The sequence below is a fragment of the Myotis myotis genome, unplaced genomic scaffold (genome assembly GCF_014108235.1).
Source record: "Myotis myotis isolate mMyoMyo1 unplaced genomic scaffold, mMyoMyo1.p scaffold_m19_p_11, whole genome shotgun sequence".
In the NCBI taxonomy this organism is placed as follows: domain Eukaryota; kingdom Metazoa; phylum Chordata; class Mammalia; order Chiroptera; family Vespertilionidae; genus Myotis; species Myotis myotis.
Genome location: NW_023416315.1, coordinates 36,622,000 through 36,648,246, shown reverse-complemented (window position 1 = coordinate 36,648,246; position 26,247 = coordinate 36,622,000). Strand labels below are relative to the sequence as shown.

The following is a 26,247-nucleotide window of genomic DNA, read 5'->3' as shown; positions in this document are numbered from 1 at the left end:
CAGTGCTACCCAAAGTGTGGTCACCAGATTAATGCTGGTCTGTGCATTGTTTCAGAGCCACCGCCAGCTAATAATGTAAATCAGCTACATCACTAAGCCCATTGCTGAGTTGGCTTTTTCTTCCCATTGTAACACTTTTTTGATGAAGGAAGCAGTACCTTGATTTACATTTTGGTGCAAGCTCTTTAACTTGTCAGAAACCAGCACTACTGGTATATATATATATATATATATATATATATATATATATATATATATATACACCTACGTACTATTAATCTCATTATACACTAAAAAATCTTCCCTCAAAGCAAAGCTATTCAGTCATACTAAGTGATTATCACAGTATTATTTAGTAGTTCTAAATATTGCAGTATTTTTTAGCAATACTAAACAATAATCACAGTAATATTTACTAATACTAAATGCTTATTCACCCTTTTGAAATGTACTTCCCCTACAAAAAGATTTTTTTAAGTATGTCTTCACAAAATAGGAAATTTTGATTTGATAACTTTTACCTTCTGAAAATTTGCTATTTTACATTTTTCTTAATTTCCTCTTACTAAGATAACATGTTAAAATGTATCACATAATTTAGAAAAAGAATATCTTCAAAAGGTATCTAATGAGAATATGGAGAAATGCATGACATTTTTAAAAGATTCCGTACTTGCCGTCAGGTGAAATGTTGATTCCATTCGCAAAATCAAATCCATCCACCACCACTTTAACTTCATTTGGACTATAGTAAACCACATATGACCATGATAAACCCAAGTAGACCTCCCAGGATCTCAAGCAGGGGTCAACAAAATAGTGATCATTTGTGGCATAAAAGTGCTCGGGTCCCACCGCAACAATATCATTCAAACTGCAATTCAAACACACACATAGGACATACACAGATGAAGGGATTGTACATTACAGGGTTATGCACAGGCATTCCTTAATGTCTATTCCTAAGTCAAGATGTGGGATGGAGCCTTCACATGACCTGTTATGGAAGAGAATTAATATGAAATCAGCCCCACCTATACAATCCTCAAAGGCAACAATTACTCTAAGAAACCCTAAGAGGGCCCACGTTTTTTCTCAGTGGTTAGAGCGTCAACCTGCTGACTGATGGGTCTTTGGTTCCATTCTGGTCAAGGGCACGTACCTTGGTTGCAGGCTTGATCCCAACCTTGATTGGAGTATGTATGGGAGGCAACCAATGGATGTGCCTCTCTCACATCCATGTTTCTCTCTGTCTCTACCCCACCGTTCTGCTCTCTCTAAAAAATGTCCTCAGGTGAACAAAAAAAAAAGAAAGAAAGAAAAGAAATGCTAAGAGGTGATTACAATGCAATATAAAAGTCCTATTTACTGTATCTTAATAGTGCTATGGGGTGTGTGTGTGTGTGTGTGTGTTTAGATACTAAAATCAGTAGACATTAAATTAGGCCAGGAATCATTATCAGGGCAAAACTTATTTATGCTCATATAGCACTTATTCTCAGAGAGAACATCCAAGGCATCCTCAAACAAGAGAAAAAACAGTGGCATCACTGTGACTTGCATTTTAGTTAAAGCTCTGCTACTCTTGCTGTGTGACTTCAGGAAAATCAATCATCTCACAAGTCAGGGCCTCAGTTTCCTTATCTGTAAAAGGAGGAAGAGATGGACTGATCTCTTTCCGCTTTACAGAGTCACTTCCAGCTTTAAGGTCTCATGATTCTAAACTGAGTAAAATGTCCGTGAACAAGGCTACTCAGAAATAGGATGCTATGGTGTGTTTCTTTTCCTTTCAGATTTTGATTCTCTCTATGTTACTGAAAATCTAAGATATATGAGTCTATTTCTCTGCTTTAATAGGTACAACAGCAAACACATAAGTGAGTCATTCTTTGCTGATTGAGGTGACAGAAGCTTCCTGGAGCTATTATCTGGGAGAGAATAATCTCTCCTCTATTGCGGAGGCCCTAATGGCCAGCACATCAGCGCTGACGTTGCTCTGGGCTCCTGGGCGAGTTAGATAAGTGCACAAAGCCTCAGTTTTCTCATCTGTAAAGAGAGGTTAAACGATTTTCCCAAAGTCATACAGCTCATTAGTATAAGACTAAGGGTCAGAATCTTAATTTGTGGAGTTGCCGTGGGAATTACAATGAACAATGCCTGGCGTGCGCTTTGCAAGGAGCCTGCCACTCACTAAACCCTCAATCAATGGCAGCCACTATCACTAAATGAGAAAAAAAAAGAAAGGTCTAGGAATTTAAGATTAGTCTGTACAGGCTTCAGGCATAAACCTGCAAGTTAGAGGCTTTCTCTCTCTCTCTCTCTTTTTTAAAAGGACATTTCCAAAATTAATATGCTTTACAATCACTTGCTGATTTTCATACAAAGGAGCAGAGGAGAATGGTTTCGCATCCATTTGAATCCTGACTTGCTTGCTATCATCTGTGGGGTCACAGCATGTCACTGAACTCTGAGCCTCAGTTTTCACTCTATACCTTCAAAAGCTGCAGTAAGAATAAATTGCAACAATGAATGCAAAGCCCTTGGCACCATGCCTACCATATAATTAAATGACCAATAATGACCATTGTGTTCTTATTAATAATAACATGCTTAAATCAAAAATTAATGCTATAAACAATGACTAAATACAATGCGGAAAACATACAAGGGTAGTCCTTGGGTGGAGAGAGCAATGAATTGGGGCACTGGAGTTATTTTCAGTTTGGTTCTACATTGCCAAAGACCAATATTTTTGCAATTGGCCCAGAAAAAAAATCCTGGGAAATTAGACAAATCTGAATCTCCAAGATGAGATGGTGAAACAAATAGGTTTTCACTATTTCATAGTGGCCCAGATCACCAGCTCCAGAGTCAAGCTACCAGGAATAAAATCTCAGCTGTACCATTTACTGATGGCGGCATCTGGGGCAAGTTAAATACTCCAGGCTGCAAGTATTTAAAATCCAAACTGGTAAAAGAATGAAACCTAAACAAGAAGGCATTTGTAAAAAGTTAATAAAATAACCTGTTTAAATTGGTTTATTGCAGCACCTAACATAGTTAAAGCTCATTATGTTACTCCTACTATATATACTTTTCCCTAATTTAGATCTTGGTATTTGGCACATTCTCAGTGTCCTCATTCTCTTTCTAAAACATATTAATGGAACGATTGTATGAATAAACTCTCCCATAAAAGCTCTTCTCTGAATTTCCACTCATCCCTGGGATGCAGAAGAAGACCTGGGCCATAGTTCCTCATCGGCCACTATGTGATTGATTGACCTTCATCCAGTGACTCAATTTCTCTCCAATCTGTTTCTTCACCTTCAACACCACCAGGTAAGAAAGGAGAGGAAAGGGCACTGGTAACACTGAGTGCAAATTATTTGCCAGCTTCTTGGCTAGGTACCTGCATGTAAGTAACAGGCGGTTTAGAAGAAATCTAGATTTACAAATACTGAGGTAGTTGAATACTGCATGTAAGTCATTCAAATAGAGTTTGGGCTTCTAGAAAACCATAATGATTAGAGGATAAAAATTGTTTGGGAAGCTAGTGTCAGATTATTATCCCAAATCCATCACTTGCCTCATGAATCAAATCCTAAGGTAAGCAAAGAAGTAGGGTTGATGGGGGTCCTTGCCTGTGTCCTTTTTCCATTTGCTATGTGGTCCGGGAGCCCAGGATGGAGCTGAGTGTTACCACAGACCTGCAATTTCATCAATCATGTGCAACCTCACTGAAGTAGAGGCAGTGCAGGAAGGTCTTGGAGGCCTCTGCTTTCAGATCTGCTCTTAGGCATGTGTTTCTAATTCATATAAACATCTAAGATTCCATTTTTTAAAAAAACATAAAAATAAATAACAAAAATAAATACATTCAAGATGCAAAATTCACCTACGAAACTGGTTTGGGTTTGAAATACTAAGTCTGTTTTTGGCAAAGAGCAGAGGCCAGGGGTCATAAGCCAGTATCCAGCCTGCCTGGGAAAGGGGCCACAGGGAATGGATCTTCTCTGAGGGGCTTGGAGCCTCAAAAGTTTCTGCAGAACTGAACATTTGGAGGAGTGTGTGATAATTAGAAGGGAGGGGTGAAGAGCCATTATCCTCCTTATCCCCCAACCAAAAGGAAAAACTAAAAATGAATGAAAGGGAAATAGAAATAGATAGATTTCAGTACCTAGTTAGAAGTTCATGTCTGATAGTTTTGAGATGCAAAAGTGATTTTTCTTCTTTTTGAAATTTAAACAACTCAACGGTGGACTTAGCATCTGGATGGTTCACAACCAGCAGGTAGACGGTATTATCTGAGAAGAGATTAAAAAACAAAAATCGAAACATTAACTGAGCTCTCAGCTGTCAGAACTATCTCCAAAAAGCAATTTCAACCCACCTCCAACTGGTACTTAGGGTGTCAGGCAGATGGACTATTTTCATCTCTTTGTAGAGAGAAGCATTTGCGATTGTTCCAAAGAGAAATGACTAAAGGGGGAACCAGTGACAGTCTCTGAAAACTCCAAACTCCACCAGGGGAAAAATAACCTTAAATTAAGAATGAGCAGTGCTTGATACTAAAACTCCAAAGAGCTTGTTAAACTTTCTCTTGCAGATGGTCTCAGTGAGATGCAGAGTTGAGATAAAAGAGGTGGGGAATACTAATATGAGAAGGTGTGTTCAGGTATAATTTACACAGTGAAAGATGATAAATTCCATAAAAAGAACACCTGCAAGATAGTGTCAAAGGGAAGCCACACTGTGAGTCCGTGTGACTTTGGGACATGAAAGACACCGGTTTAAGTGGCCAAGAACGTGGCAAGTGAAATTAGATTATAGTCTTTGCCTTAAGAACCAGTAAATCTATGGAAACCTTTGACATGACCAAGTAGGTTTTTAAAGGAAAACAATGGAAAATTTAGTAGGTTGAACTGAACAGACTGGAGCAGAGAGGCCAGCTAGGGGGTTCTTCATTCCACAAACAAGTATTTATTTTAGTTGGTGTTAAGTGATACAAAGAAAATAAAATGGAATAAAGGGATGGAGTGTAATGAAGTTTTCTTCATGGGAGTGAAGGAAGTTCTCTCTGAGGGCTCCCAGACTATGAGAGGGCGCAGGCCGGGCTGAGAGAGCCCCCCTCCCCTGAGTGTATAATTTTTGTACACCGTTCCTCTAGTTTTTATTTAAAAGGATGAACACACAACCCTAGCTGGTTTGGCTCAATGGATAGAGTGTCATGCTGGGGACTGAAGGGTCCCAGGTTTAATTCTGGTCAAGAGCACATGTCCGGGTTGCAAGCTCAATCCTCAGTAAGGGGCATGCAGGAAGCAGCCGATCAATAATTCTCTCTCATCATTGATGTTTCTATCTCTCTGTCCCTCTCCCTCCCTCTATGAAATCAATAAAAATATATTTAAAAAATAAAAATAAATGAGAATACACACACCAAATACTATATTTCTTTGCACTTAAAATATGTTTTTAAAAAATATACTGTTGATAAATACATAGAGAGATCATTGAAAGGGAAAATATATGAAGGGAAGTCATATGGGATAAAAGTGAAGAAGGGAAGGTCAGAAGATAGAAAATCATTTTGCAACATTTGAGTTTAAAGTGGCTACAGCAAAGTGGCTATACCAAATAGAAGTATCTAGTAAGGTGAAGGAATGGAACTGAAGAGCTGATTAGAAAAAAAGAAAAAAAAATAGCCCATTGGGGTGCTCTCCTAGAGAGAAGGCACAGTTTAGTTGTGACGCGGTTGACCTTTCTGACATGGAGAAAATAAAGAAGAGGCAAAAGAGCAGTCTTTCGGAAAATGCTCAGAGATTTCTAAAACAATGAGCAGGAGAGAAAACCTGCAGAGAGAAGCAAGTTACTTGAAGAAGCAAGTGGTAAACAGCATAAAATAAGGTGGAGGGAGGGAGGGAGGAAGGAAGGAAGGAGATAGGAAAGGAGTGGAAGGAAAGGAAGGGAAGGGAGGACATGAAGGAAGAAAGAGGGGAAGAGTTGAAAGGGAGAGAGGTTTGTTAGTAAGGACTGAAGACTTTCAAAGCAGTGATTTTAGCCACCCCCAATGGGTAAAGTCTGGAATAAGGACTAAAGAAGGGATTGTGTGATGAGGAGGTAGAGGCTGTGGGTGTAGACATGGCCCTCAGACCTAGCCTTACATTTTTATCACCAGTAGAACTTTTTGGAAGTACTGCCTCCCAGTCTCCCCTCAGATGGACTGAGTCAGAATATTAGGGGCTGGGGCCTGGGCATCAGGCTGTTTAAAACTTCACAGGTGCTTCCGTGTGCAATTTGGAGTTAAGAATTAACGTAGAGACCAAGGCAATGGCTACACACACACACACACACAAAGGAAGAAATTGAATTGAAGACGTAAGGGATGGAGAGAGGGGTGGCAACATATTAAAATGTGGAGACACAGTATGAAGACAAAACAGTAACCAGTGGACAGGGAGCCAAAGCTGACCACGGTGAGTTTCTGTCAGTGGATCTACAGGCTGCAGGTGCCTTATGTTAGACAATCTATTCCTGTACATGCCTGTAAAATGGTTTAAAATGGAAAACCCATCCTATTAGGGCTGACTACAGTAATTACAGGGATGTGAATTTTGGTAGTAGTTTTAAAAATTAGGTGCTTTAGGAAACGTAAATATTTTAACATTCTCAGGTATTGAAGTAGTTACCATACATTTATTTAATGTAGGGGGTAAGTTTAAAACGCATAATGAAAACATTACCCATGATTATACTTTAGTTGGCTGAAAAGAAATACTCATGGGTTAACTTTTTAAAATCTGGTTTTATTTCTAAGAAACATTACATATTGTTACCTTCATCTGTGAATGTGCTGATCCCATGCGGGTTAAATGAAGACATATTGAATTTACTTCCAGAGATCCTCAATTCTAACACTTCTGGATCTTCCTCATTCAGGTCCATCAAAAGTATTTTTCCAGGCTTATCAGGGTCAAAGCTCTTTATTCCAGGGTATTTTAATCCCTTATAAATAATGAAGGAGAAAAAACAGGCCCATTACAAATGGTGATGGAGGTGGTAGATGGCCCGTGATTTCACTTTGTCTGCTTCATGCAACAAGGTCACATGGGGAGCCCCTTGGGTGGTTTGTGCAATGGGCCCACAAGAGCTCTGCAGACATCATGCTCCATCAGGGAACCCCCTCACCCACAGGCACAGACCCATGATGAGCAGCGAAGTCATATGTGTCTCATATCACAGCTACCAACCTCTGAGGAAGATAGAAGATGGAAGAGCAGGCCACAGAGGCATTTACTAAAGGCGTTTAACAACATCAACAAGGACTATGGAGAGAACATTGTTTATGGTTTTCAGACCATCCCCTGCAGGTTCTTGAAAGCATCTACGCACAGAGGTGTAGGGGAAGTCTAGTGAGCCTTCCCTTCAGTGAGGCCAATGCAGCTCTTGCTTGTTTAGACATTGGGGCCCTATATGAAATTTTGCTTAAAATCTGTATTCTGGTGCTTTGAAAAAGGTTTGCCAGAGACTGTTGTAGAGGCTGACAAGTCCTCCATCTTCTTAAGAGAAAACTAGACTAAATAAATTACAACTGGCAGCAAAAGGTCTTCAGCAGCTGGATGACTTGTATACCGTATCCTCTGAACTCCCTCATCCAAGCCTCAATGGTCAACCCCTTTTGTTTGAGCTGTATGACTACCACAGTGAACTGTACGCACGTTTCCACAAACATGGTGGACTCTCTCTTCAAAGTCAGGAAATGATGGAATAACCTATCAGCAATTTTAAATTAAAGAACTTACTCTGAAAAGTATAAAAAGCTAAAAGTCTAATTGACATGTGAAGAGGTATAAAAGTACTCTAACTTAGCCAATATTTGAGGACACCATTTAAGTGCTTCGAGGGATAGACAGTCGAATGGGGAGCCACTGTAACTCATTGGGCTCACAGATTGTTACAATGGAAGATAAGATAAAAGAAGAGTTCAGTGTGCACACCAGGATACAAATGTGCATGGAACACATGTGGTCATAATTATAACACCAGTGTGAATGCATATACAGTTTGCTTTGGGAGCCATAGGGCTGCTCATTTTATTTGAAGTTAAGCATCGGTATAGAGAAGGCTTAAATGAAAGACTTAAGCTACTGGTTCTAGAAAAGGGTCTATTGAAACACTTACAGAGCTAATCAAAGCCAGTCCATTAGGAAGTATCTCCAAGTCTTCAGAGCCCGTTTCTGCCAGGAAAGGGAATAGATAACATATTGTTTCACACTCTTGCAGGAAGCTCGTGGTCCTTTTTTTTTTTTTTTTAATCACTCCTAACTTGAAAAGGGGGCAACATATTTAGCTCTCTTTCAGAGGGTCAAAATAAGTAATCCTTTCCTTTATTTGTCTAATTGACCAATGTGATTATATAAAAATTAAAAGACATTAATATAATTAAGTGTAATTAAAATTTACACTTAATATATTTGTTTTAAATAGATAGACTAGAAGTTTTTCCTCAGAGTCTGAAATCTCATATAAAGTTCATGGAAATTCACAAAATGTGCAAAAGGTGCAATAATTTGAAAAATGCTTGCTGTTTATTTTAAAGACACAGAGTAAACTACCAATATATATTGATTCTTAAGAATTCCAAATCAAATAAACTCTTTGAAAAACACATTGGAAACATAAGCAAAATCTAATTGTGTCCGTTAAAATGGGAATATATTTTGTATGCAGAGTATACATTTACTATTAATTATAAATGTCGCGCCCTAACCGGTTTGGCTCAGTGGATAGAGCGTTGGCCTGCGGACTGAAGATGTCCCAGGTTCAATTCCGGTCAAGGGCATGTACCTTGGTTGCGGGCATATTCCCAGTAGGGGGTGTGCTGGAGGCAGCTGATCGATGTCTCTCTCTCATCGATGTTTCTAACTCTCTATCCCTCTCCCTTCCTCTCTGTAAAAAAAATCAATAAAATATAAAAAAAATATATATCGGTAAAATATCACTAAGTCATACTTTAAATACGTGTACATTTTAAACATTTCAACCAGTCTAGAAACAAATGAGATCTTTTAGTTTTGTATTGATACTCTTAGTGGAGAGTTTGTTTTTCAAATATCTAGTAATATTTACTATCAATATTGTATTTGTTTTATAGAAAAAATTGCACTATGAGATATCTGACCAAGCTTTACATGCTAACTGAATAAGTCATTTGGTCTAGCCTTTCTAACCTTAGGCAACTAACGTAAATAATTCTAAAAGGAAAAAGAGAACAAACAAACAAAACAGAAAACAACCTAAGTATGGATCTCAAACAAGCCGTCCACGAATAACAAAGCTGGTTGGTTGAAACCAGATGGGAACTCAAGTCTTGTGACACTCCCTGTTGGTTGCCTACCAGCTGCTCTTCCCTTGCCCTTTTATGTTTGCTGACTGAGCCTGCCTCCTAGAAAGGAGGCCTGATAATTACTTTTCCAGCTTCCTTTGCAGCTAGGGCACCAGTCAGGTCGTTTAGCTCTGACTAATGAGATCCAAGGGGAAATCTGCTGAGAGCTTCTGGGGAAAATTTTCCTCCCTGATATTAAAGGAGAGAAGCAGGAGGAGAAGCCTTGTGGTAATTGCAAAGGTGTGGGAGGGCTTTCTAAAAATCGACCCTTTACTCACTGCTGTTTCTCCCTCTTCTATCTCTCCTCTGCCACGTCCTCAGGCTATATCATCATATAATCAAACATTCCATTGTTTTTGCTAAATGGACCAAACAAAAACAAATGATCAAAACACCACCGTCCACACCTTGGCAATGTGTTAGTGAAGGCCAAAGTAATTTATTTTAAATTACCTGATTTAATAGTACTCTTCTGGTTCACAGTTTAATTTTTGAACAAACTTTAACAGGTGTCCTAATTACATAAATGGCAAGATCATACTGCAAGTTCAAATAAGATACTTCCTTCTCTCACATACTTACCTATTCCTTTCACTAAATTACAGTTCGGAAGGTCTACTGGTTCTACTTCTCGAAAAGCTGTAAGCCGTTTTCTGGGGGGGGAGAAAAAAGGGAATAAAATATACATAAAACTATTCAGAAATTACAACTAAGTTGCAAAGGTAAGTAGCCAATAAATTTTTCCTTAACTGTACTTTGCCTTGGTTTCAACACCAGGGTTTTTGGTCCTCAGAACTTGAGCAATTCTATGAGGCAGGGCCAGAGCCAGACACATGGGGTTTCTTGGCACAATATGTAGTATTTATTAGGCTGAGGTAAATAGATACACAAAGAAGATACACAATGAGTATCCTCTCTGGGGCTCTGTGCACTCTGACGGGAACAGGGACTATTTCATCAGCCCTGTAAGGAGGCCTATGTGGAAATTTGAATTAAATAAGCAACATGGTTCCAATTTATTTCATTGATGTTTTAGAGCTGCTGACAGATGGGCCTCCAGCCCGTCTGCCCAGTCTGACTCCAAAGTCGGGACTGGGCATCTGCTTTCAGGTGTGTGACTTGAAAAATGCAGGGGTGCTTAAAAGGATTTATAACTTCAGAAAATCATACCCCAGGCCAGCATATAAAGAGGCATATCACACAAACATACCCAACGGCAGTGTATTAAATCTGAGTTCACAAGCATCAAGGGGGACATTGGAGTGAAGGACAAAGGAAAAAAGAACAGTTGTGAGAAGGAAGTACCAGCAGGCTGCCTGAGTAGAGCAAAGCTATTGATGAGGCATTTGAAAGAAATGGACTAGAACATTAACATCGACAAGATTTAAACAATAAACATTCTTTATAACTAATGATACAATATATTATCATAGCCATAGTGAGCAGCAACAATTACCTAAGAATCCTGGACATCTTATTTGGCTAAAGAAATTATCAGTAATTACCTTACTGATAATTTAGTCTCACAGAAGGAGGAGGATGGGCTAGAGGGCAATGAACAATTTGGGTAAAATACCTACCAACCTGGTGCACAATGATAGGGATTTGGGGGCAATTGATCTTTCATTATTCATTCAGAAAAAAAATGTAGCATGGCCCTACTACAATACCATTGGCTATCAATTTCACCTTCTAAGAGGGTCTGACCTAAAAGGCTAGGAGTGAGGTCCAGAAACTGGCTTTGTTAAAGCACCAAGTTCGTCCTGATGTACAACCAAGGCAGAGAACCACCAGCCTGGCTGCCAGAGATCCAGAGAAGAGGAAGGCCTAGCCTGCAAGGAGCTGGTGGTTCCCTAAATGATGAACATAAACTTAGAAAACAGACTTTAGCCTCGGCCAGTGTGGCTCAGTTGGTTGGGCATCGTCTCCATACACCAAAAGGTTGCTGGTTCCATCCCTGTCAGAACACATGCCTGGGTGGCAGGCTTGATCCCCAGTGTGGGAAGTACAAGAAGCAGCCATGATGTTTCTGCTGTTTCTCTCTTCTCCCTTCCCATCTCTCTAAAAATCAATAAACTATTCTTTAAGAAAAGAAAGAAAGAAAGAGAGGATGAGAGGAAGAAAGATGAAAAGAAAGAACTTTAGGGAAGGTAGGCATCTGCCCCAGGACATGAGAAACTAAAAGGCATTTCAAAAATGGGAATCTGACATACAAGCACAAAAATTCACAATAGAGAAATAAAAAGGGGAAATGAGGGAACAGTGGCTTGAAAATTTTTAGACTGAAATCCACATTAGGAAAAGCATTTTGCATAGTAGAAACACACATCACACACATCCACATACCACACCCATCTGAAATAGGTTCACACACGAATTCTTACCCTAATATATGTGCTAGGTACATCCTTAACTTTTCTATTTAATTCTATTTCGTTTATTTGAAAATACTGGTCATAATCTGCTGCATGGATTTTGTGACCCACCATTTTTAAAAACACTGGACTAGAGAAAGTTCAGTGAATATTCATACAATGCCCCAAGGAACTCAAAGGACTGGTACAAGATGTTAAGGGAGAAGATATAACCAAGGGCAGTACAAAGAGTGGCATGGAAGAAGAGAACCAAGGATGTGAAATTGCTGAATGGGCCAAGTCTTGTGACAAATGTCCAGGAGAGCCAAATTAGTTCTTCTTAGAGTCAAAACCATACCAGAAGAGTGGGCATGCTGCCTGGCCCCTATTCTAATTCTAGCTTCTCTTTCATGGAAAATCATCTCAAACCTGGAAAACAGAATGATCACATCAAAACGAGTCCTGGGTAGGTAAGGAGGCATTAACTCAGCACTAAGTGGCTTTGAGTTCAAATCTGTGGCCAAAACAAATCATATCTCAACAGGAAAATCATTGCTACTACACTTCAAGTATGTATATTCCTTAATTTAATCCACAAACAACTTGCCAAGGTATTACTTTCCCTATTTTACAGGTGACTACGATTAAGTGGCTTTCCAAAGCCGCAAAGTTATGAAGTGGCTGAACTGGGATTGGAGCTCAAGTATGAATGCAAAGCTCACATTCAGCCCTCTACCCAAGCAAATTTTACAGAGAACAGTGCGTGAAAGCTGTCGGAAACACAGGAGGACAACTCTGCCTTGTGTTGCTATAATCCTTCTCATATTTTTCTCTTCCTCAATGATTAGAAAATATCTTGTCAAGAGCTTGATTAAGTCCAAATGTTCCAGGTCTAAGGGATAAAGTGCAATGGCTGAGATGTGTCCCTGATTCATACCCCTCTGAATTCTGGCTGGAAATCACATACCCCTGCTGTGAATTATTCTTTGCAACGTGCTTGCTCTTACAAGAGAAAGTGAGGATCTTTAACTGTGGATTAAGAAATTCAATCTGGAACTTCCCTTGGGGCCAGACTCACCCTGATCAGTCTATTTTCTGCATACTCCTCATTCATTCATTCAATGATTCCCTATTGGGGCCTACTATGGGCCCACCTGCTACGCTTCATCCCAAGGGCTCGCTAGGCTCACCGGGCTGGGCGTGGTTAAGTACTGGGGGGGTGATTGAGTACTCCTGGTGTGTGATTAAGTAATTATGCTGAGGAGGCTCTGGGAGCCGAGCCCGCCAGGTGCCTGCCCTCGGGGTGTTCGAAGAACGAGCTGGGCCAGAGCCTCCGCTCCTGCCCAGGGATGAAGCTGGCAGCCTGGGCTCCTCACAGGCCCCCCCATGGCCAGGACCCTGCCCCCCTCACTCCCCCTGCTGCCAAGCTGCTGTGGCTGCCATGACAGGGGCACTGAGCTCAATCCCGGATGGCTGTGACGCCATTGCCCCATTTTGCTTCCATTAAAAATGTCTGTGTATTTCCAACCGTCAGCAACCAGCTTCTGCCAGCGGAGGCAGCCTGCGCTCTGGGCGAGGTCACCTCTGAGGAGACCAGGGGCTGCGACAAAGGTGATTGTGAGCACAGGGGCTGAGATTGGGGCCACACGAAGGCTCCGGGGTCTTCACGGCCAGGCAGGCCACCATGGGACCCGGCTCAGAGGAGAGGGATGCCGACCTGGGCGGGGAGGGGCCCGGGTGCTGAGATGGCGCCCCGAGGATCGCCCTGGCTCAGCCTGACTCGCTCACGCTGGCATCGGCCAAGCCCCCTGGGCCACCGCTCAGACACCAAACAGGAGCAGATGAGCCCGCCTCAGCGGGTCTCCCGTGCTGTGCGCTCCCCCTCCTGCTCCAGAGGGAGCCACCGAGGCGGAGGGGCGGGGAGGGCGGTGTGCAGTGTGGTCTCACCAGGCTCCTCCCAAAGCCGGTGCTGGGTGTTCGGGTGGATGTTGGACGAGAGGTCCGGATCGTTCTTCCGGGAACACACAGTCCAGTGGCTCTTCGTGGTTCCCAACAACAGGAATGCAGCTGAAACTGACACCCATTTCTCCCCCAGATGAGCACACCACCCGCAGGCCAGAGGCACTGGGCTGGCTGGGAGCAGGTGCTGCACCCCGAGGTGGGTGTGGAAGCGGCAGCATCCGGGAGAGATCTGTCTTGTCCCCACAGGTAGGGAGACACAGGGACCTGGCCCGCAGCCCCAGCTCGGTAACTCGGTCACACCGGCCACCTGCACAGCGACCTACATATACCATGGCTCCCGGGGCAGATCCCGCAGGGCGGAGGGTGGGAGGGCCTGGGTTGTTGCGCCCGGGCTGCTGGGACACCAGGCAGCTCCGAGCAAAAGCTAGAACGAGAGCCAGAGCGAGCTGCGTGCTGCTGTGAAGGTCTTCAGAGCATGAGGCTAAGTGAGAAGCAAAATACAGAGCTGCAGGGGTGGGGGGAGGAATGTGTCAGCATGTGCTTTTATTACATAAACAAACAAAAAATGATACAGCTGATGAGGGAACTGGGTGTGGCAGACATCTTTAAGATCATGCTGAGCTTTGAACTTCAAGCTATCACCCGGCCGGCTGGTGTGGCTCAGTGGATTGAGCATCGATCTGTGAACCAAGAGGTCCCTGGTTTGATTCCCAGTCAGAGCACATGCCTGGGTTGTGGGCTCGATCTCCAGTAGGGTCGTGCAGGAGGCAGCCAATCAATGAGTCTCTCTCATCATTGCTGTTTCTAGCTCTGTCTCCCTCTCCCTTCCTCTCTGAAATCAATAAAATATATGTATGGCTATCATCCAGCTCATCAAAAAGTTAAAGCCTCGGTAATAGCTTGAGATTCAGGTCAGTGTTTGCTGAGGGTTGGAAATACACAGACATCTTTTTGTTTTTTTGTTTTTGTTTGTTTTTTAAAAAATATATTTTTATTGACTTCAGAGAGGAAGGGAGAGGAAGAGATAGATAGAAACATCAATGATGAGAGAGAATCTTTGATTGGCTGCCTCCTGCATATCCCACACTGGGAATGGAGCCCACAGCCTGGGCATGTGCCCCAACTGGGAATCGAACTGTGACCTCCTGGTTCATAGGTCAATGCTCAACCACTGAGCCATGCTGGCTGGGCCTCACTGTAGTTTTGATTTGCAGTGCCTTAATGACCAGCGATGTTGAGCATCTTTTCATGTGTGTATTGACTATTTATAAATCTTCTTTGGAGTGATGTCTATTTCGATCTTTTTCCCATTTAAAATTGGGTTATTTATCCTTTTTTTTTGAGTTGTAAATTCTTTATGCATTATGGATATAAGGCCTTATCAGATTAAATAATCTGCTAATATTTTCTCCTATGTGGGTTGTTTTTCCACTCTCTTGATAATATCCTTTGAGGCACAAAAAAATAATTTTGATGAAGCCTAATTTACCCATTTTTTTTTCTTTTGTCACTTGTGCTTTTGGTATTATATCTAAGAAACCATTGTCTAATCTAAGGCCAGGAAGATTGACTCCTATGTTTTCTTCATATACTTTCATTTTTGCATTTAGGTCTTTGATAAGTTATTTTAAAAAAAATTTTTTCCTATTTATTTTTATAATGTTAATAGAAAATGAATGTCTTTTATTTTCTTAAATAAACCCAAAGATTTCTAAAGTGCCAGTTTATGGAAATCTTTTTCCTGGTGTTAGGGTAGCCTGTTGTAATTATTTGAATGCATCCTCTTTAACAGTAATATAACTAACTTCTTTTAGCATCCACTCAACTGAGCGCATGTGTGTTTTTTAGGATGTGGAAAAGGGATATTACAGTGACCGAGATGCTGCAGATGCTGTTAAACAAATCCTGGAGGCCGTTGCTGTAAGTATGAAGTGACAGCTGTAGTGCAACTCCCGGTAATATCTTCCTTCCTTTTCTAGAATATTTTTTATTTTATCTTATTTTTTTAATCTTTAATTTCTTTATTGGTTAAGGTATTACAAATGTGTCCTCATCCCCCCACTAACCCCCACCCCCACCCTCCCCCCCACTCATGCTCTCATCCCCCTGTTGTCCGTGTCCATTGGTTTGGAGATCTCCTCCCCTTACCCCCTCCCTCCCCTACTTTCCCTCTGGGGATTGATAGTCTGATCACTGTTTCTCTGTCTTTGGATCTGTCCCTGTTCATCAGTCTATGTTGTTCTCTATATTCCACAAATGAGTGAGATCATGTGGTATTTATCTTTCTCTGACTGGCTTATTTCACTTAGCATAATGCTCTCCAGTTCCATCCATGCTGCTGCAAATGGCAAGAGTTCCTTCTTTTTTACCGCAGCATAGTATTCCATTGTGTAGATGTACCACAGTTTTTTAATCCACTCATCTGATGATGGGCACTTAGGCTGTTTCCTAATCTTAGCTATGGTGAATTGAGCTGCTATGAACATAGGGGTGCATATAACCTTTCTGATTGGTGTTTCTGGCTTCTTGGGATATTTTCCTAGAAGTGGGATCACTGGGTCAAATGGGAGTTCCATTTTTAGTTTTTTGAGGAAACTCCATACTGTTCTCCACAGTGGCTGCACCAGTCTGCATTCCCACCAGCAGTGCAGAGGGTTCCTTTTTCTCCACATCCTCTCCAACACTTGTTGTTTGTTGATTTGTTGATGATAGCCATTCTGACAGGTGTGAGATGGTACCTCATTGTTGTTTTGATTTGCATGTCTCGTATAATTAGTGACTTTGAGCATGTTTTCATATATCTTTTGGCCTTCTGTATGTCCTCTTTCAAAAAGTGTCTATTTAGGTCCATTGCCCATTTTTTTGATTGGATTGTTTATCTTCCTTTTGTTAAGTTTCATGAGTTCCCTGTAAATGTTGGAGATTAAACCCTTATCGGTGATATCATTGGCAAATATGTTCTTCCATGCAGTGGGCTTTCTTGTTGTTTTGTTGATGGTTTCCTTTGCTGTGCAAAAGCTTTTTATTTTGATGTAGTCTCATTTGTTTATTTTCTCTTTAGTTTCCATTGCCCTAGGAGGAGTATCAGAGAAGAAATTCCTTGGGCATATGTTTGCAATTTCACTGCCTGTGGATTCCTCTAGTATTTTTATGGTTTCCCATCTTACGTTTAAGTCCTTTATCCATTTTGAGTTTATTTTTGTGTATGGTGTGAGTTGGTGGTCTAGTTTCATCTTTTTGCATGTATCTGTCCAGTTTTCCCAACACCATTTATTGAAGAGACTATCTTGACTCCATTGTATGTTCTTGCCTCCTTTGTCAAATATTAATTGAGCATATTGGTTCGGGCCGATTTCTGGGCTCTTTATTCTATTCCATTGATCTATATGTCTGTTCTTGTGCCAGTACCAGGCAGTTTTGAGAACAGTGGCTTTGTAATACAGCTTGATATCTGGTATTGAGATCTGACCTACTTTGTTCTTCTTTCTCAGGATTGCTGCAGCTATTCGAGGTCTTTTTTTATTCCAGATGAATTTTTGAAACGTTCATTCTAGATCTGTGAAATATGCCGTTAGTAATTTAATGGGGATTGCATTGAATCTATAGATTGCTTTGGGTAGTATGGACATTTTGATGATGTTGATTCTACCAATCCATGAACACGGTAAGTTCTTCCATCTGTCTATGTCTTCCTCTATCTCTTTTTTTCAGTGTCCTGTAGTTTTTCGTATATAAGTCTTTTACCTCTTAGTTAAGTTTATTCCTAGGTATCTTATTTTTTTTTGGTGTGATGGTAAATGGGATTGCTTTTTTAGTCTCACTTTCTGTAAGTTCACGATTGGTGTAAAGAAATGCCATAGATTTCTTGGCATTCATTTTGTATCCTGCTACATTGCCAAATTCATTTATTAAATCTAATAATGTTTTTGATGGAGTCTTTAGTGTTTTCTATGTATAGTTTCATGACATCTGCAAATAAGGACAGTTTTACTTCTTCTTTTCCAATTTGGATGCCTTTTATTTCTTCTTCTTGTCTAATCACAATGGCTGGTACTTCCAGTACTATGTTGAACAGGAGTGGTGAGAGGGGGCATCCCTGTCTTGTTCCTGTTCTTAGAGGAAATGGTTTTAGTTTTTCCCCATTGATTATGATGTTGGCTGTGGGTTTGTCATATATGGCTTTTATTATGTTGAGGTATGATCCTTCTATTCCTACCTTGCTGAGAGTTTTTATCAAGAAATTGTGTTGGATTTTGTCAAATGCTTTTTCTGCGTAATTGATATGACTATGTGATTTTTATCTCTCAATTTGTTTATGTGATGTATCACGTTTATTGATTTGTGGACATTGTACCATCCTTGCATGCCCGGGATAAATCCTACTTGGTCATGGTGTATGATGTTTCTGATGTATTGCTGGATCTGATTTGCTAGAATTTGTTGAGTATTTTGGCATCTATGTTCATGAGGGATATTGCAGACATTTTTAATGGAAGCAAAATGGGGCAACGGCATCACAGCCATCCGGATTGAGCTCAGGCGAGGCAGGGCGGGCGCTGTGCTGGTGTCATGGCAGCCACAGCAGCCTGATGGCAGGGGTGGGGGCCTGGCCGTGGGGGGGGCCTGTGAGGTGTCCAGGCTGCCAGCTTCATCCCTGGGCAGGAGTGGAGGCTCTGGCCCAGCTGGTTCTGTGAATACCCTGAGGGCGGGCACCTGGTGGCTCCCAGAGCCTCCTCAAGGTAATTACTTAATCACATCCCTGCCAATGAGTCTTGGGAGCGGCGGGTGAGCCTAAGCCGGGTCTGTACCCAAGCTTTTAATGCTGAAGCTAACCCCCTTTTATCTTGTTCTGTCAACAGTGGAGATAGAAGTAACTTTCCTAACTTAAATAACCATCCTGGAACATAGTTCTGAGGTTACTCTTTAGCTTTCTCATCTTTTCCCCCTCTCCTCCCCCTCTCCTTCCCCTCTCCTCCTCCTCTCCTCCTCCTCTCCTCCCCCTCTCCTTCCTCTCTCCTCCCCATCTCCTCCCCCTCTCCTCCCTCTCTCCTCCCCATCTCCTCTCCCTTTCCTCCCAGTGTACAATCTTTAAGCAGTGTACTTCTGACTTTGAGACATAAACAACAATTTCTATGTTTTTAAGTTTTTATTTATTGATTTTAGATAGAGAGAAAAAGGGGTAGATAGAGAGAGAGAGACTTTGATGCTCCACCTATCCATGCACTCATTGGTTGATTCTTGTTTGTGCCAAGACCAGGGAGCCAACCCACAACCCTGGTGCATCAGGACTATGCTCCAGCCACAATCAATGGTCAGGGTCAGTAACAATTTCTTTATCACTCAGAAAGACAAACATATTTCTGCCCCTATCAAAAAGTTGGTTAGATAAAATTCAAAGCTTATTTTGTGAATCAGGAAAAAAGAAGTCAAGATTTTTAAGTCTATTGAAAATAAACTTGATTTTTATTTTGAACTAGATCAATATAAACATACTGGAGGCCTAGTGCATGGATTCGTGTACCAGTGGGGTCCCTCAGCCTGGCCTGTGCCCTCTTGCAATCTAGGACCCATCGGGGGATGTCAGGTAGTCAGTTTCAGCCCAATTCCTGGAGGCCCAATCCAGAGAGGAGGGAACCCGATCCTGTGCGTTGAGCACCTGTCCCTTGGTGGTCAGTACATGTCATAGTGACCGGTCGTTCGGTCGCTTAGGCAGTTATATATAGAGATAGATGGAAGAAAGGAAGGTAGGAAGAGTAGAAAGATGAGTATATTTCTTAAGACATGTGTGAATTATGTCATTAGTTTTTCCTTATTACCATGTCAATTATAAATATAAATTTATGAATTATATTACATTGATGTTTCTTAAACTTGCCTTGCTAACACCAAGGGTGATTATTTAAACATGTAAATTAATAGGTTCCTTTTCTGCTTCTATTGCTTTGAAGATCACCCAAGAATTTGTGATTCTTATGATAGGCAGTAGAGGAAACATTTCTTAAGACATCAAAAACAAAACACAGATTTAAATTGCTTAATTTTCACATATTTTTTTCAGTTTAAATGTTAACAAAGGACTTACTATATGCCAACTTACACATTTGAGGGAAATGTGAATTTTATAAGTCAGTACCTACTTTCCAAATAGACTATTCTAGTTAAGGAGATAAGCTAAATATCTCAAGAATAATTATATAAGGAAGGTAATATATTCGATCTTGCATTTATTAAATCATTCACTTAGTGAATATATATTCACCAATTACAGAATAGGCATTGTGTCAAATTAGGGGGCTACACTGGTGAGCAAAAATAAGCACAAGTCCTACCTTTTTGGAACTTCTAGTCTAAAAAGGAGAAAGTCGCCCTAACTGGTTTGGCTCAGTGGATAGAGCATCGGCCTGTGGACTTAAGGTTCCCAGGTTCTATTCCGGTCAAGGGTATATACCTTGGTTGCAGGCACATCCCCAGTGGGGAGTGTGCAGGAGGCAGCTAATGGATGTTTCTCTCTCATCGATGTTTCTAACTCTCTATCCCTCTCCCTTCCTCTCTGTAAAAAATCAATAAAATATATTTTTAAAAAAATAATAAAAAAATAAAATAAAAAGGAGAAAGTCATTACACAAATTTGTAACATAAAATGCGGTACACATTATGAAAGCAATGAATGATTCCATTAGTATGTACCACACAAACAGTGATTTAGTCACAGGTGCTGAGAAATTTTTTTCTGAGTAAATAAATTTGAGGTGAGGATAAGGAAACAATAACAAGATGAAGGAAGGAAGGCAACTATTCCAGGTCACAGGAAGTGCATGTGCAACATTCCTGGGAAATCCTGGTGCACATAAAAGACTACGGTGCTTTAAGAGGAAGGGGACAAATAGTGTGGGGTGAGGTTGAAAAGATCAGATTACTCTCTTAAGGTACATCAGACCCTCTTGGAAGGGTCTCTTAAGATACATCATTCATTTTTTTATTTTTTATTGATTAAGTCATTCATTTTTATCTTTATTTTTTAAAAAGTGTTCAGAAATGGGATGGCTTGTTAAGATTTGCATTTTAAAAAGATTATGTTGGCTATGGTGTGGAAAAATGACTAAAGCAAGGAAGTCTACATTTGAACAGGTGAGTGGGAAGCTTCAAAATGTTCCAAAGGGAGAGCAAAATAACCTAAACTAGGACAATTGAGATGGAGACTAAAACAGACAGACAATGTGTTCGATAGCCAAAGCAACAGACCTGGATGATTAATTAGTCACCATCAGCTGTGGTAGGGGTTAGGGGAGGAGGACATTTCAGGGATGGCGGTGACTGACTGAGATAGGGAGTGGTAGCAGAGGAACAGGTTTGAGGAACAAAGAGGAAGTACATGAGGACAGTTTTGAACATGATAAATTTGAGATGCCTTGGAGATATCCCAGTAAAGCTGATTAGGTGAGTAGAAATTCTGATCCAGAGATCAGAGAAATCTGGAATGAAAATAGGTCATTGTGAATCACCAAGAAATAGATAGTAATAGAAACTCTGATGCAAATGAGATTGTCTAAGGATATAAAGAAGTAAAAAAAACAACAACAACAAAAAAAACACCTTGTGATACAGTTGGTAAAGAGGAGGCGATAGCAAAGACTGAAAAAGGAAAGAGAAGTGCGATTCAGGGCAGGGAGTGTACAGGACAACACAACATGGAAGAATTATTTAAAAATGGAAAAGAGCAATCAACAGTTTTACATATGAAAAAGGTCAGTGAAGATGAGATCTGAAAAACAGCCATTGGATTTAGAGACAGGAATGTCACCGATGACATTTTGTCAAAGTGATATGGCTGGAAGTCAGTTAGTCATGGATTAAGGGATGAGAGGTTAATGGCGACAGATTTCTAAAATAAAAAACTTCTTTTTTTCTTTTAGAAGACTGATTATAAAGATGAGAGGTAAGGCATGGCAGTGCTGATTTCAAATGCAAATCAACATCTCAAATACAAGATTTCCCAATAAAAACATGATCTTTACTTTGTTACTCATCCTTTTAACTTCCTTTTACATTTCTCTCCTATTAAAATACACCACATGCCTCTCTCTTACCGAAGCTAGTAATCTTGCTCTAACATAATCCCTCTACCAAGCTTTCAGTAGTCCCATCCCTCCTTGCAACAGGTTGAATGGTCTCTAATACTGTGAACTCTCCTTCCCCTCTCCCCAGATGAACACATTCTCCAGAAGATCCACCACAGTTCTACCATTTAGTTAACAACTTCAGTGAATAATTGTTTCTTAAACATAGTTTGCTCATCTAAAAGGAAAGAATTATGAATTTCCATGAAAGGTGAAAGAAATAGTGAATATGAAGTGATCATTACATTTCCTGATCACTATAGATGTCAATAACTATCAGTTAAATTTATGCGTGATGTCCCTTGTGACATATTAACAACAAGATAAACACTGGCTAGGTGACTCAGTTTAAATTCTTGGTCAGGGAGCATAGCTAGGTTGCATGTCTGATCCTGTCGGGGCATGCACAGCAGGCAACTGATTAGTGTTTCGATGTTTCTCTCTCACATCGGTCTCTCTCTCTCTCTCTCTCTCTCTCTCTCTCTCTCTCTCTATCTCAAATTAATAAAAGCATATCCTCAGATGAGGTTTACAAACAAATAAATTAAATAAATAAATAATAGGCTCCAAATAGAATGACTTATGTTAAGCCCTTCAGGGGTCCTCAAACTACGGCCCGCGGGCCACATGCAAATACAAATATTGTATTTGTTCCCGTTTTGTTTTTTTACTTCAAAATAAGATATGTGCAGTGTGCATAGGAATTTGTTCTTAGTTTTTTTTTAAACTATAGTCCGGCCCTCCAACGGTCTGAGGGACAGTGAACTGGCCCCCTGTTTAAAAAGTTTGAGGACCCCTGCATGTTATTAAACTGAGACAATTAAGGCTTCAGCTTCTTCTTCTTTTTTTTTTCTTTTTAAATATATTTTATTGATTTTTTACAGAGAGGAAGGGAGAAAGATAGAGAGTTAGAAACATTGATCAGCTGCCTCCTGCACATCTTCTACTGGAGATGTGCCTGCAACCCAGGTACATGCCCTTGACCGGAATTGAACCTGGGACCTTTTAGTCCGCAGGCCGACGCTCTATCCACTGAGCCAAACCAGTTTTGGCAAGGTTTCAGCTTCTTAAACTAGTCCATCAGGAGTCTCCTAATAGACCTCCACCATCCCCTAAAAGAAAGTAACCTTGCAATAATCAACCTGCTTTTCTGCTTACTATAATTTCCTTGTTTTTGCTCCCATCTACCTATAAAAGTCTTTCATTTTGTATTACTCCTTGGAGGTACATTCTATCTGCTAAGTTGGATGCTGCTAAACTCCTGAATCAATGAATAAATCCAATAATATCTTTAAAATTTACTTAGTTGATTTCTTTAACGCCAGTTTCGATTCAGTAACTATGTGTAAAATGAGTAAGAATGATACAAGATTCTGGTGAGAAAATTAACATATAAATAGAATTCAGATTAGCTTGGGGGGGTATTTAATATATTTTTATATTAAAAAATAAAATAATAAAAAATCAATTAATTTTTTAAAAAACCTCTTCTGAATGTAAGCTTCTAATTAGTCCATAAGGTTATATAATTTTTTTTAAAATCCAAAATGTTCAATTTGACTTTTAGTAATGTTTTACTTCAAAGTCAACAGCAAGGTAGGGATTAAATGATCTCTAGACTTTGAACCCCTGTAAAAAGTTACCACAAAACAACTGATACTTTCTTAAAACTATCCCCCTACCCTCAGTATCTAACAACATAAAAATTCTTCAAGGGAAGTAGCGCACTAACATTCATCCGGTAGTTGCTATGTCCCAGACACAGTGTTAATTGCTTCCTATATGAGTGAAGCAGCATGTTAGGGATGTAAAGTGATTTGTCCAAGATCCCACAATGGAAGGGACAGAGTGAGAACCCAGGATTTCAAATGCCAGTGCCAGGGTTCTCCCCCTCCCTACCCCTTCTCCTCAGTCCCCACTGGAAAGCATGGGCCATGGTGGGGGCTCCTTTCCCTGATTCACACAATATCAGGGCGCCCCCCAGTCTGGTTATCTGTTTTGAAGGGAGATTGAGAAGTGACTCTGTAGCCAGGCACACAGGTCTTCATGAAAAATTAGTTCTTATATGCCAACTTACCCCATCTCTCAGACCTTGAGCAAGGAAATGTTTTCAAGTGTCACACAAAAGTTGGACAATCATTTACAAAACCCCTGAGGGATGTCCATCCAGCATTTGCCTGCAGATTTTCTGTTAAGAACCTGGACCCCACGTTGGGGGGAGGGGGGCAGGGTTGTCCTGGGCTGGTAGGGGTTGGGGTGGGAAGAACAGGTGCTGCAGCCCCCAGCACAACCCGACTTACTGGTAAGAAGATTGGTGATTCTTGAAGTGTGTCATCGCCAGCCCCAAGAGGGTGAGCACCATCAGCTTCGCCATGGCCTGGGGCAGACTAACAGTGGATGGACTGATGCTGCGACGACACGACCGACCTGCGAACCTGCCTGCCTGCAACCTTACACCATGGGAAATTGTCCCCCGCCCCCGCCCGGTCCCGCCCCTCCGGCCAGCCCTGGGGGCTGGGCACACAGAAGGTGGCGCTGGGGTTGGCTCAGCACTTGCCTGAGGCCGGGAGCTGCGGGCTCCCTGAGACTTTAAAAGGAGGAAACCCTGAACAGCTGCTGAGACCGGGAAAGGAGAGGAGAACCAGTAGGTCGTAGCTAAAGGAGAGCCAGGCTTTAAAGGGCGCTCACTTTGTGCCAACCAGGTCCTAATCCTAGTGGTTCAGGGGGGCTTGGTAACTTGATGCCCCCGACTCAGCCAGAAAAGGCATAGAAGGAAGGGATGGCACAGAAGGTGACCACTGTGTGTCCCCTTCAAACATCTGGGTATCAAGCATCTCATTCTTCAACACCATTCCTGACCTTACAGCTCATCAAGGACATTGCTCCGGTGTGCATAATACACGTATTCTATGGAGAAGTATGAAGCAGTGGGGAGAGATAAGGAGCGCTGAGGTACCACTTAAGGAAGGGGGGGGGGTCATGGAAGGTCTCACTGATAAGGGGACTTCTGAGCAAAGCCAGCTAGGAGTTGCCTCTGCAAACCCATCTCTCCTGTCTAATGAATCAGGTGTTTCCTGCTCCACTTGTGGCCAGCCCCTCCCCTTCTCTGGGTCCCTTTTCTTCTTTCCTTCTTAAAGATTTTGGTCCCAGTTACATCTTCTCTGTCCTACAGCATGTATTCTTCCTCTTTTCTGGAATATGGCCATCAGACACCAACATGCTTTATTGTCACTCACAGTTTTCTGGGGAAATGCTCTTTGACCCCGCATCCTAATGACTGCCCTCTTTCTCTGCTTCTGTGAAAAAGTAAAATCTCTTCGAAAGACTTGTCCACAGTAGCTGCTTTCATCTTATTACTTCTTGTGACAGATTAATGATGGCCACCGATACTTTGACACTCCTCCCATCGAGAAGTGGGTAAAGAATCCTTCCCTTCAAGTTGGTGCTGAATCTGTGAATGCTTGGATTCATAAAATAGAGTGGTACTGTTTACTTGTAAGTGTAAAGGCACAGCCTTGGATACTAGCAGCTTCTACCTCCTGTCACTTGGAACACTTGCCCTTTAACCTTGAGCGTCTGTGTAATAAATCTGACCACCCCACTGGACTGTCTTTGTGAAAGTCCCTGAAGACATGGAGAAGGAAAGTGGCCAGCGAAGGCCAGCCTTCTAGCTAGGTCTAAGGCAACAGACATTTACATGAGTGAAGCCTTCTTGGACACTCCAGACTAGTCCAGCCACCAACTGAATACCACTGATGCACCTCAGTTGACACAATGTGGAGCAGAAGAATGGGCCTGCTGAGCCCTGCCCAAATTCTTTGCTCATTGTTTAGGAGCATCAGAAAATGATTGTTTGGCTTAGCAACTAACCTTAGGGAATAGCTCTAATCTCCCATTCTTTACTTAACCCATTCTAATATAGCTTGTGTTCCTTTCACTTATCTGTAGAATTTGCTCATACTAAATTGCCCATATATGCATCTATGTTATAAAATCCAGTGGTTTCTTCTCTGCTGTAATTGTATTTAACTTATAACCACATTGGGCACAGATCACCGCTCCCTTTAAAACAAAACAAAACAGCCCTAGCTGGTTTGGCTCAGTGGATAGAGAGCATCAGCCTGCGGACTGAAGGGTCCCACGTTCGATCCCAGTCAAGGACACATGCCCAGGTTGCGGGCTCAGTCCCCAGTGGGGGGCATGTAGGAGGCAGCTGATCAATGATTCTCATCATTGATGTTTCTATCTCTCTCTTCCTGTCCCTCTCTGAAATCAATAGAAATATTTAAAAAAACAAAAAAAACAAAAAATAAACACCTTTCCTCTCTGGTATTCTGTGATCCCATCCTCTCCCAGTGTTTCTCCTACCTTGTCGGTCTTCTTTGCAGGGTCCTCCTGACTCTGACCTTTAAATGATGAAGCCCTAGGG

The 26,247-nt window shown here is 41.3% G+C and overlaps 1 protein-coding gene across 1 annotated transcript in view; it reads right to left on the bottom strand.

Annotated features, from left to right (window-relative positions):
- Positions 1 to 24,279, bottom strand: part of PON1 (paraoxonase 1) — a 33,165-nt gene extending 8,886 nt beyond the window's left edge. Inside the window, exons 1-6 of the mRNA XM_036328142.1 lie at positions 24,119 to 24,279; positions 9,968 to 10,038; positions 8,182 to 8,237; positions 6,837 to 7,005; positions 4,181 to 4,307; positions 674 to 874 (exon numbers count right to left, since the gene is read on the bottom strand). Of these exons, the coding sequence (XP_036184035.1) occupies positions 674 to 874; positions 4,181 to 4,307; positions 6,837 to 7,005; positions 8,182 to 8,237; positions 9,968 to 10,038; positions 24,119 to 24,192 (698 nt within the window). The 5' untranslated portion in view covers positions 24,193 to 24,279. The remainder of the gene's footprint in view (positions 1 to 673; positions 875 to 4,180; positions 4,308 to 6,836; positions 7,006 to 8,181; positions 8,238 to 9,967; positions 10,039 to 24,118) is intronic.
- Positions 24,280 to 26,247: the final 1,968 nt, after the last annotated feature.